Source organism: Vicugna pacos, chromosome 3 (genome assembly GCF_048564905.1).
Source record: "Vicugna pacos chromosome 3, VicPac4, whole genome shotgun sequence".
NCBI classification, from domain to species: domain Eukaryota; kingdom Metazoa; phylum Chordata; class Mammalia; order Artiodactyla; family Camelidae; genus Vicugna; species Vicugna pacos.
Genome location: NC_132989.1, coordinates 15670549 through 15683130, shown reverse-complemented (window position 1 = coordinate 15683130; position 12582 = coordinate 15670549). Strand labels below are relative to the sequence as shown.

The window sequence follows — 12582 nt, the reverse complement described above, 5'->3', positions numbered from 1 at the left end:
ACTCATTGCTTGTATGGGTAATTAGTTTACATATTAAAGTCAACCTTTAATGTCTTCAAAATGCACATTTATTCAACCAATACTATGAACAGAAGTTGTTTTAGGTGCTGGGATATAGCAGGAAACAAAAAAGACACAGTCCTATTCTCATGGAGCTTGTATTCTGGGCAAGCAACCAACCCCACGAACACAGTAATTTCAGATGGAGAGAAGTGCTATGAATAAAAAAATGTAATAGGGTAAAGAGACAGTGATGGAGCTGTTGGAGGGCAGACAGCCTTGTCGGGAAAGGCACACTGAGGAGGCTCATCTTATAATTGCACTTTGCCATGTCTTCTTTAGACAACAAGTAGCGACCCTGTTAATAATTATCAAACACAATGAACCGAGAAGACGTCCACTGAATAAACACAAGTGGTCTGTCTTCTAGCCCTAGCTTGCCAGGGTCTTTGCAAATTCCTGAGCACATTAGAGATGGCCCCTGTCATACTGGCCTGAGTCCACAGGCAGCCTGGACTCCTATCTTTAAATGGCTTATCTTTAACCTAGAAGTCCTCGAAATGCTGTGGCTGTAGGCCAGCTCCCATACAATATGCCCAACTGACCTGACGTTGGTGTGAGCTTCTTCAGGTGGATGTTTGTGCCACTCTGTTCCTCCCTGGCCTGTGTTCTAATCTCATGCAAGCCCTCCATCTTCGGCAATCCAGGTCCAACCCTCCGTCTGGTAGTAGCCTCACTGCACACTGATCTCTAGGAGGAGGTGAAGCCCAGGGAGGAGGAGTCACGCAGACCTGGGCTTAAGACTTGGCTCTGCCTTTGTTAACTCTGTGCCCTGAGCACCTCTCTAAGCTTGACTTTTCTCATTAGCAGAATGGCTTTTACAGTACTATCCCACAGGGGTTTTAAGAGGCTTACTAAATGAGATTATGTGCATAAAGCTTTTTGTTCAGTGCCAGGTGCATACTAAATGTTCAATAAACAGGTTATGTATTAGCTGTTGCCTCTCACAAACCCCCATCCCACCCCAGTTCTCTAGCAGTTACTGCTAGCTGCCCTCATTTTGTTACACTGTAATTAACCTTGATTCTGATTCTGTAATTCCTTTTCACCAAACCCATCTCTCCTGTCCTTCCAAAGCCTTAACCAAACTCCCCTCTAGAATCTGTCTCAGAATAGCTCCTGATGAATGGTAGCCCCTTCGGTGTGAATCTCCTTGCCATGCAGTTGAATCCATGGTTATGAAACTAAAAAGACCTGGACTTAAATAAGTGAACTGCTACTCAGAGAAGTGCCTTGGGGCCCACTGCGGAATCCTACAGAGCCTTCTCTGCATCACTGGACAGGGGAATAAATCAAGCTCACTCTAGTTTTAGTGTGAAGTGCATTTTGTCATTTCTTTGATCCTTCTGAAAACTGGTGGTTTAATCATAATAATATATCTCATTGATTCTGCCTTTGACTCTTCCACATAAAGAAGTGGGCAGCTGGAGCTGAGTCTCCCCTTCTGTATGGCCTTCCTGGAAACAGCATCATGGCAGAAAATGCTGAAGGATGGACAAGCTCAGGCTGGGGTGGTTAAGTTTCACCTACATGTACCCTTTGTTTGTTGGCCTTTGTGCACTAGTAAGGCAAAATGCTGACTCCACTGTGTTCATGAAACAACAGATGGTGGGTGATTCAGCTTTTTGCAGGGATGGCCCAAGCTGACAGACAGATAAGCAGATTGACATAACAGCAAGAAATAAAGGGCCAGGTTTTTCTCATTGTCAACCAAGAAGTTTGAGAAGACATGACATTTATACACTATCTGCTTATATAGTGTATATGCTTTAAAACATTCATAATGCAAATCTTTTTCACAAATCTCTATTTTGTATGCTGGATAGACGTATAAGTTCAGGGGGCAAAGAGGCAACATGGTTAAAAACAAGGACCAGGGATCGAATCCCTTTCTCATCATGTATTAACTGTGTGACACTGCGGAGGTCACCTCCCTCTCTGAGACTCTGGTTTGCCACCTTTGAAATGCGGAGTTTGGTGCCACCTCCTAGAGGTAAGTGTGTGAAGATGAGAAGATGTAGGGATGACTTAGCTTGCTCTTGGCATGGGATTTGCCCTCAAAAATGGTCCCTAGTACTGGATAACAGCGGCTGAGTCTTTTACAGCTTTATCCTCGGAGTTTCCAGTACAAGGTTTCAAAATCTTCTTCTCCTCCTGAAAGATTGAGACGGACACCCTTCTGCTAGCCAATTTCCCCCCCACTTACTCAATCCTTTCTTCATTCACTTATTCATTTACTTAACCAACTCTGTATAAGGTACTATTTTAGGTAGTATACAGAATACAAGCATGACCTCCATGTACTTACTCAATTATTCATGTATGTATTTACCAAAAATTTTCTGAGCACCAATTATGGACAAGCAACTCTTTTAGGTATTATGCAGAATATTTAATTATTCAAAAAATTACTCCTGCCCTTCAGCACCTTAAAATCTGTTCGATAATACACTTTATTTAATATAGCAAATATGTATGGAGCTCCTAACATGTGCCAGATTGCGAAGAGCTCTGAGTGTCAGCTTGAGACGGTTTAGCTTAATCTTATAGGCAATGCAGAGCACTGGAAGATTTGTGAGCAAGTGAGTATCATTGACAAGGTCATGCCTACAAAGATGCATTTAATGGAAGCATCTAGAAAGGATCAGAGGGAGGGAGTTTGCAGACACCACTGATAAGGGGATTACTTCAATATTCTACATGGAAAATGTTTTTAACAGTTGTTGCTTTGGCATTTAGATACCTGGAGTCATGTTCTGTGGCAGGAAACATTTTTCCTTACTTTCAGATGAGGATATAAACTCACTCGATATGGTTGGATCCTTGGAATGAGTTTCTTTACCTGGAGGATATCAAATGAAAGATCATTTGTGAGAGTATAAGAAAGTTATAAGCAAGGATTGCAAGTTTTTGTCAAGTCGCCATTTCTTCTCCAGGGCTGGTGACCTGGAAGAATTTTAATTGTTATCAACATTGCCTTATTATTACTTAGTACTCAGATGTTATCAAAGAACAGTGACACATGCTCTCAATCCTGCAGCAGCCTGGGTGTTCCCACTTTATTTAAAAAAAAAAATTCCCCCCCATAGGTCAGATTGAGTCCCATGGCTTAGTATACTGAAGGTGCTTGATAAATGCTGAACCTACAAGGTCATTATAGATCTGGCTACAGCAAGGTGGATAACAGCAGTACTGGAGCAGAGCAAGGGGCAGTGGAATCTTTAGGGAGATGGCTGGGGCATGGTTGTAATGGCCCTGAAATGTATGATTGTCCCCAGACTGCCCTTCTGTCTGCCCAGTCCTGTGTGGGACTTCTTTCCTCCCCAGCTCTCCAAAATGTTCCCGTCTTTGCAGCTGTAAAACTGGAATGAAAAGGAGAGGAAAGAAGATCATGGCACAGACTAGGCTTAGGGAGGAGGCTATTTTGATGGCACAGAGGTGAAAAAAGAAGACTGAAGCCATAAAGCACAAGGAAGTAGATATAAAAGAGTACAAGGGAATCTCACAAGTTATTCGTATGGAATATGGGCCTCCTTCATGGTATCCTCAAAATACAACAAGAGGACTCAAGTTCTTAACCCATTACTTTCGGTTACTCTGTTGTTTTGAACACGCAACTGCTCAAGCACTCTACTATGGGGTCAGAATATTATGAGCATTACCTGATACTGGAAAGAGGGGTTTGGAATCTTGGCTCAAACACTATTTGTGAGTCATTCATCTAATTCACCCAACTTCTTCAATTGTAAAATGTTGATGGGTCAAAGTCAAGCAGACCTACTAGGTTTGCATTCTGGACCTGTGCTTCTGTTGATGCAGCCCTAAAATGATAAGGGATGAAGTAATCACACTCCATCCAGTCACTGCTGATTAAAGCTGAACTCAAATCCTCGTATTGCTGCCAGGAGTCTGCCTCCTTCTGTCCCTATATACTGGGATTTTGAGACCCAAGCTGTGGATCTTCCATTTCTTCATAGTGGAAACAGTTAGTACTTTTTGGCGGGTGATGAACAGGGAGAATGAAATAGATTTTGGCTTGAACAGGCTGAAGGAGAGGACCATCAGTTCACAGCTCTTCATCTAGTAAATCTTGTTAGGGGTCAGTGCTGAAAGCTAACAGCTTAGCTGGAAAGCTGGCAGTAATGAGCTGTAGTCGACCAGGATCATTTTGTAGTTCTGCCCCCAGGAACCAAAGGTAACTGCAGCAGAAAGGCTCTGGCTTGGGAATCATGAGATAGGAGTCTAAGCACAAATCAGAGTCTCCCATACATTAGTTAAGTCACGTTCATCAAGATATTTCATCTATTTTTTGAGATTTCGCTGTTCCCAGTGATAAATGAGGGCTTAATCTAAATTAGTGCTTCTCAACCGTGGCTGCCTATTCAAATCACCCAGATTGCTTTTTGAAAATATCAGTGCTTGGGCCTCATCTCCAGAAATGCTGGTTTAAGTCGTTCGTACTGCAGCCCAGTCACAGGCATTTTTTTTTTCCTTTTTTTTAAGAGCGGTTTTGGGCCCCACCGCGGGGCGCGCGCACCCCTCAGGCGAAGGTGAGGGGTTCTGCCTACATGGCAGGGGTGGTTACTGCACGCTTTGGAGGAGTGGAAGCTGGGGGAGTCCGGTACTTCAAAGCTCCCTCTCGGATGGCTAAAGAAGGAAGGCTTTCTCACCGAGGGCGAGTCGTCCCCCACCCCACCCTTCGGGCCCACGGAGGCATGTGAAGAGGTGCCACCTCCCGGCTGGGCGGGGTGGGGGCTGCGGCCTGGATAAGAGTGGCGCCAACGTGAGCGTTCGCGGTCAGCGCCGGGAAAAGCCTCCGCTCACTCAGGCTCGTCCGTTTGCCTCACGAGGGAGCTCGTCTGAAAAGTCTGACAGAGCCCCCGCTTCTCTTCGCCCAGCCCGCCACAGTCTCTCACACGCCCGCGTGCAAGCCCGGCGAAGGGGAGGGGGGCCAAGGCCGTCCCGCCCGGCGCGCCGTGACGGCGACCACGACGAGGCACCTGCCCCCCACCAGGCGGACAGGCGTGCCTCCCTTACCGTCTCACCCCACTTCCCCCCCCGAAGAGAGCTGCTCACGGGACGCACCACCGCAGTGGGGACGCGAGGGGCTCGCCAGGAACAGGAAAACGTCGCCACCGCTCGGCCTCGGCACCGGGGGGACGACCTGGAGCGCTGCGGGCGCACCGCGGAGCGCCGAGCGAGACGCGCGCACGCACGACGGGGGGCACGCAGCGCCCGTGAGACGCGCCGAGACGCCCAGGCCAGAGTGCCCGCTGCGGCAGGCGACCCCCGCCCGGCCGGCACCTTGAGGCATGGGCGGGAGACCGAGGTCGGCTGGACTCCGCACCGCGGCCTCCCACACGCCACCAACGGGCGGGGAGGAGAGGCCAGGGGCCCGCAGACAGGAAGAGCGGCCCCTTTCGCCATGAACGTCTATCCCTCGTCCGACCCTGCGTAGGCCCCGCCCAGGAGAGCGCCTCGCCACATCTATACAGGTATTTTTCTCCAGTTCCCCAAATGATTCTTTGAGCCAGTTATTAAGAACCATACGTCTACATAAAGTTTTCGGACTTTAATGAGTGTATGAATCACCTGGGATTATTGATAAAATGCAGATTGTGCCTCAGCAGTTAAAAGCCTGAGTTTCTGGATTTCAGATGTGCTCCCAGGAGATGCTCTGGTCCCAGGGTCACACTTGGAGTGGCAGCCTGATTCCCTCCTCTAGGACAAAGTTTGAAAACTGGTATACCAGAGGCCACAGAAAACCCACGAACATTTTTTTTCTTTTTTTCCCCACAGAGTTAATTTTTAAAGTTTGAATTGCTCTACATCATTTAGAAATCAGGGTGTTTTACATAACCCAGATGCTTGCCTTGGCTTTGAAAACTGGAAAAACTATTGCCTGGGGCCTTCATGCTCATCTGGCAACAGTTATCTGGGACTGGGTGGTTGCTGCCATCTCTGTGGGGCATTTGTTCTCTGGTCATCACAGTCCCCAAACCGCCAGCTCACTCATTTACACCCAGCCCTGGCAAGCTTTGTGAGTTTATCCCTGTTGTAAGGATACATGAAAAGAGACAATGGCCTGAGGACCATGAGGGCCTCTGGCATTAGCCCACCTTGAAGAAGGAAGTCCAAGATGGTGACCTTGGTTTGGAGGAGAGGGCGGGATGCACAGCTCTTAAAGGGCATGTGAGGTTTAGAGCGGAAAATTGCAGAGTTTTTCAGAGTGTGATTTGTGGATAGTCTGCATTAGAATTATTTAGGTGCTTTTTAAAAAAAAAGATACCGATAAAGAAAACAAATAAACTTGGAGCAAAACAGAGAAGAGTATCTGCATAACTTGGGGTAGCCAGTGATTTCTTAAACAAGATGGAAAAATACTACCCACAAAAAAAGTAATGTGTATATTGGCATAGAAGGAGCTGTAGACAATATGTATGTTCATCAAAGAATTCAAATCCTGAGTATATAAAGAATGCTAAAAATATTTAGGAAATAGGTAGGTAACCTACTAGAAAAATGGGCAAAGGCCTTGAATAGGCATTTCACCAAAGATAATATCCAAACAGCCAATAAATTTATGAAAATTTTCTCAAGCTCATCAGGAAAATGAAAAAAAAAACTACAATGGAACATCACTACACAGATTGGCAAAAATGAAACAAACAAACAGGTAAAGCCAAGTGTTTATAAGGATACACAGCAACTAGAACTCCTGAATACTGCAAGTGTGAGAATAAATTTTGATAATTTTCACTTTGGAAAACTGTTTGACAGTATCAACTCAAGCTAAACATATGCACAGATACACATGTATAAGATTCAGCAGTTCCACCCACTATTATCCCAAGTAATACATACATATGTTCACCAGAACATATCTACTAAAATACTCAGAGCAGTAGCAATTCATAACAGCCCAAACCTGGCAACAACTCAAATGTTCGTCAACACTAGAATAGGTAAGTAAATGATGATATGTATGATTAAATACAGTATACCAATGAGAAAAAATGAATTAACAGCTATAGGAACCTTGTGAAAATTTACCAGGCTATATACATATAATTTCATACACAATTCTGTAGGAATGATAGGTTCCCCTCCCAAAAAAAGATGAATTTTAAAATATTTCTGAAACCCTCCTCACTTAACTCTACCTGAGAATATCTAGGGGCAGAGTCAGGAGACATGCGTTCTTAACTAGCACCTTAGGGGTTTCTTATGTTCTCTACAGTATGAGAATCTCTGGAGTAGAACGAGCCAATGCACCAAATGCTTTGGGACCTATGAACCAGAAGACAGTTCCTTGGGAAACAATAAGGAAATCTGGAAAAGCAGTGAGCTCTTAATAGTTGTGCAGAGATTTATAGTTTACAGAGCTCTTTTACACATGGAATTATATTTCAGCATGAAAGAATTTGAAGACTTGAGCTGGGCTTTGAAAAAGAACCAGAGATCCCATCAAGAAACTATCACACAGGGGAGTGGCCAAGATGGTAGAGGAGGAAGACCCTAAGCGCACCTCCTCCCACAGGCACACTGAAATTACAGCTATTTACAGAGCAACTATTGATGAGGAAGACCAGAAGACTAGCAGAAAAATCTTCCATAACTACAGATATAAAGAAGCAGCAACAAAACGGGTGGACAAGTAGAAGAAGCAGAGACATAATATAGTCAAGTCCCACACTCCAAGGTGGACAACCCGCAGATGGGAGGATAATTACAATGGTGGAGGTTCTCCCCCAGGAGTGAGGGGTCCAGGCCCCACCTTTGTCTCCCCAGCCCAAGGGTCCTGGATCAGAAAGGCAAACCTCCAGAATATTTGGCCAGAAAATATAGCTCTGGTGACCAGAGGGGAGTGCACTGCTGGGATGCATAAAACATCTCCTGCAAAAGACCACTACTCCAAGGTCAGGAAACATAATGAACCTACCAAATATATCAATGGACAGATCATCTAGACAGAAAATCAATAAGGAAACACTAGCCTTAAGTGACACATTAGACAAGATGAACAGAATATATATAGAACATTCCATCTATTCCATACATATCCTTTTCAAGTGCACATGGAACATTCTCTAGGGTAAATCACATGCTGGGTCACAAAACAAGTCTCAGGAAATTTAATAAAATTGAAATCATATCAAGCATCTTTTCTGAACACCAAACTGTAAGATTAGAAATTAACTACAAGGGAAAAAACTACAAAGAGGACAAACATGTGGAGGCTAAACAATATGCTGCTAAACAACCAGTGGATCACTGAAAAAAATCAAAGAAGAAACTTAAAAAAAAAACAAACCTGGAGACAAATGAAAACTAAAACACAATGATCCAAAAACTACTGGATACAGCAAAAGTAGTTCTAAGAGGCAGATTTATGATGGTACAAGCCTAACCTGAAAAACAGGAAAAATCAGAAATAAACAACTAAACTTACAGCTAAAGGAACTAGAAAAAGAGGAACAAACAATAGAAACTAAGAGCTTGTTCTTTGGAAAAATAAATACAAATGATTAACCTTTAGCCAGACTCATCAAGAAAAAAAGAGAGAGGACCCAAATCACAAGGGAAAAAAATTTTTTCCTTTTCTTTAACTTTGTGTCTGTAGAAAATGATGGATGTTCACTAAACCTATTGTGATAATCACTTCATGATGTATGGAAGTCAAGCCTTTATGCTATACACCTTAAAATTTTACAGTGCTAAATATCAGTTATATCTCAATAAAACTGGAGGGAAAAAGCTATCATATAGAATAAAAATAAATTACCTTCTGGAAGCTAGTTTCAGTTTTATTGTTATTATTGATCAGAGAAAGTTACTACATTCAATTAGAATGTTTTTTAATTTATTTAAAAACTGCCAAACTGCTTTCCAAAGTGACTGTACCATTTTGCATTCCTATCAGTAGTGTGTGGAAGTTCTACTTGTTTCACATCCTCATCAACACTTGATAGTATCATTCTTTTTCATTGTAGCCATTCTAGTAGGCACACAGTTTTAGCTCATTGTTTCAATTTACATTTCCCTGGTAACTAGTGGTGTTGAGACTTCCTTCATTTGCTTATTTTCCATCCCTATATTTTCTGACTGAAAGTGTCTGTATTTTTTAATTGGGTTGTTTACCTTCTCATTACTGAGTTATAAGATTTTTTGTGTGTTCTTGATACAAGTATCAGATATATGGTTTACAGATATTACCCCCCATCTGTGGCTTCCTTTTTATTTTGTTGGTAGATTTATATGGGTGGTGGAAAAGCAGGATTACTGATAAAGAGATCAGCAGGATAGTGGTGAGTGAATTCTGCGTGCACATGAGCTGGCAGAGGACACACCGGAGAGGTGGGTGATCATGGAGCTAAAATTGTTAAATGTAGTAGAATCAGGATAGGGAGAGCATTTTAAGGAAGGTGGAGGAATTTAGAATGGATATAGCAAGGAATAGGGAGCCATGAAACACTCCTGAGCATGAGAGTGGCAAAACAAAAGTGGAAATTCTACCTCAGGTAGCACAGGAAGCACAGGGAGAGGCAAGGAGGAGAGGCAAGGAGGCCAGGTGGAAAACTAAATGGCAGTCAAGGGGTATGAGTGTGAGAATGTGGACTGTGATCTTGACAAATGTGAAGTCAGGGAATAAAGTGAATGACACTGTATTTTAACGTAAGAAAAGGGAAGATCTTTTGGCATATTGAATATGAGAGTTAAAATGAGGAGAGCAAATCATTATAGAAAATGAATATTAGAAGGGAATAAGAAGGTCATTGAGTTCCACTCTTAATTTTACTGTTGAGAAACTAAGGCCCAGAGAGGAGTGGTGATTTTACCAGGGTCAAACAGCAATTTAGCAACAGAGTCAGAGGCCATCCAAATCACTGGATGCAGACCTTGTTGTTTCCACTTCAGAAACCTAACCTCAGAACTCTGAGGTCTAGGTCTCCAACTGGGAAATATTTCACTCACAGAAACTTGCTGGAAATGAGGATTCACCCCCATTTCTCCTCTCTCAGTCTCTCTTTGATCCTTCCCATCCACCACCACTCCCATCTTTAAGAAGAAAACTAACCAATAAACATTTCCCTGCATGTTTTTTTTTCCTCCACCCGCAGTTTTCTTCTTTGACCAGACAAGTATACCACCAGCAGTTTTTATATTGTAAACCCATATTGTCTTTGTTGAGACAGATGCCAAATTAGAACTACAGCTATAGCTACGTGAATATATCTTAGATCATAATGATGAACCAAAGAAAAAACAACTTGCATAATGACATCATTTTAAGTTTAAAAATCATCAAAATAAATTCTTTGCAATGATTATAAGCACACAGACATATAATCAAAGCACAAAACCACCATGAATGTGATTAATTTGGAAGAGGGAGAAAAGGAAATGAGACTGGGAAAAATTACCAGGGGACCCTAAATATATCTGTAATGTTTTATTTTTCCAAAAAGTAAAAGAAAGGAATAAAGAAATTCTGAAGATAATATGACATAAAGTAGAATTTTGCATCTTCTAATATTCTCTATTATCAGTATGTTCAAAATGCCTCACATGTTTTTAAAAGTTCAAATGTGAAGCATTGTTTACTTGTGTCAGCATTCATTACCCACCCCCATCTCCTATAATTATGCTGATGGTTCATATTTACCAAAAATGTTGAAAGTTACAAACACCAGGGATCAATGTAGCTAAGTGTATCGCTCCTACATCCTCTGTTTAAGGATGTAGGTCTTCCAGGTTTCTTCAAGATAGTTTTAAAAGATAAGGGGGCAATGCTAGAAGCTTCTAGACCAACAAATCTTGGCATGACTTGCTCTATGATCCTAAACGAACATCTGTAGTTTAACAGTGGCAAGAATCTCCAGGCGCCCAGAAGTGAGAGATGAGGGCAGTTACCTGAAACCCACCCCTACCCACGGGCAATAGGAAGGTTTATGTGAGCAAGTGAGAAACGTCACGGAAACAGATGCTGCAGGCAGAGTCTATGTATGCAAACGCAGCACACCAAGAGGGCATCAGGGACAACGTTTGTCGTTGTGACACAGTATGGTCAACCAGCTGGGCAGCGGTCCAGGGCTCAGTGTGGTCAAGAGCCTTCTCCTTCCCTGCCTCCCTAACCCCTGAGGACTGTTGGTCCTCACTGTTGACTCCTACTGAAACAGACACAATGGCAGAAGCAGCCTAAGAAATGGGTACAGACTCCTACTCTGGTGGAGTCGGGATTTAGAAAGAAGGGATGTGGGGTGGTCCCTATTAGCTAACAATAAAACAGCCCACAATTACTGAGGGACTGTCCAAAGCTAGAGGCACTGCTAAATCCAAGAGATGAATGATCTGATTTCGTCTTCACAAAAGGTCCATGTGATAGATACTGGCTCACATGGATCACCATTAGGTCCAGTTTCCAGACTGGAAAACTGAGGTTCGAAGAATAAAAGAGACTTGCCTAAAGTCACGCAATCATTAGGTGACTCCAGGATGTGTCTTATACTTTGTTCCATTTCTCTAGGATACATAGGAGAACCTAGAAGGGGATGTTTATAACAACTGGCCTCAGACCTACAATACCCATATCACCCTTCCTAGGGAAACGCCCTGACAAGTAGGGAAAACAGTTGGGAGACAGCATGAAAAACCTCAACAGAAATGAGTATCAGGCTGACTCTTGGTGAAAAAAATGAATACAGGATGCCAAACAATTCAATGGCAGGAGTCTAGTGAAACAACAAAATAATTGGCAGATAGTGTCATAAGGACTTTGAGAATGCTTTCTTCAGAGTTGGTTAGCCGTTTGGTTGGTTGGTTGGTTGGTTGGTTGGTTGGTTATGAACTACAGAATTCTTTTAGATGAAATCTTGGGCTGAAAACAGGATGTCAAACAGAAGCACAGCTGTTCTGGCTGAAGGTAGGGGTCAGGGAGCAGAGGCAGTTCTCCCCAAGACACTGGCCAAGTTTAGAAACCCCTCATTTTATAGGTGAGCAGAGGGAGGCCCAGAGGGAGTAAGATATGCTAGGGTCATAAAAATGTGATTAATATGGCTTGTTTTATTCATTGTGCTTAATTAATTACGTGCCAGGTTGTTTTAAGTATTTCACATGTAGGCTTAATCCCCACAGCCCTATGAGGAAGGTATAATTATATCATAAAATCTACAGATGAGGAAGCTGAAACACAGAGAGGTTAAATAAAATTGCTCAAGGCAAGTCAGAAGAACCAAGATCAATCAAGTCCAGATGTTCTGGCCTCAAAGGCCAGGTGGCTAACCAAAATGATACCTGCCTAAGAGGAGGTAGACTGAGTCCGGTCTAGAACCCAGGTCCCTGACTTATAGGCAGTCATCCTTCATGTCCCCCCAGCCCCCATGCAATGTCTGCTCCCATGGGGTGCAGTGACAACAGGGTCAAGGGGGAGGGTCTGAAAAGTGTATACATCTTCAAAATCTGGAGAAACAGAATGTTTCCTAGCTGAAGGTCATCCCTTTTGTGCCAAGGACATTATTTGGG

The 12582-nt window shown here is 43.1% G+C and overlaps 2 protein-coding genes across 5 annotated transcripts in view; one reads left to right on the top strand and one right to left on the bottom strand.

Annotated features, from left to right (window-relative positions):
- Positions 1 to 12582, bottom strand: part of SH3TC2 (SH3 domain and tetratricopeptide repeats 2) — a 58748-nt gene that overhangs the window by 44961 nt on the left and 1205 nt on the right. For all 3 annotated transcript variants that reach the window (XM_006204465.4, XM_072955072.1, XM_072955078.1), the window contains exon 2: positions 2804 to 2902. In XM_006204465.4, coding sequence (XP_006204527.1) covers positions 2804 to 2902 — 99 coding nt within the window. The remainder of the gene's footprint in view (positions 1 to 2803; positions 2903 to 12582) is intronic.
- The window catches only part of ABLIM3 (actin binding LIM protein family member 3), a 165751-nt gene continuing 158318 nt past the window's right edge, over positions 5150 to 12582 (top strand). The window contains exon 1 of one of the 2 annotated variants that reach the window (XM_072955102.1): positions 5150 to 5555. The gene's annotated coding sequence lies outside the window, so the exon portion shown is untranslated. Of the gene's footprint in view, positions 5556 to 9334; positions 9418 to 12582 lie in introns of those variants that run through there. The other variant, XM_072955098.1, reaches the window with a different exon arrangement.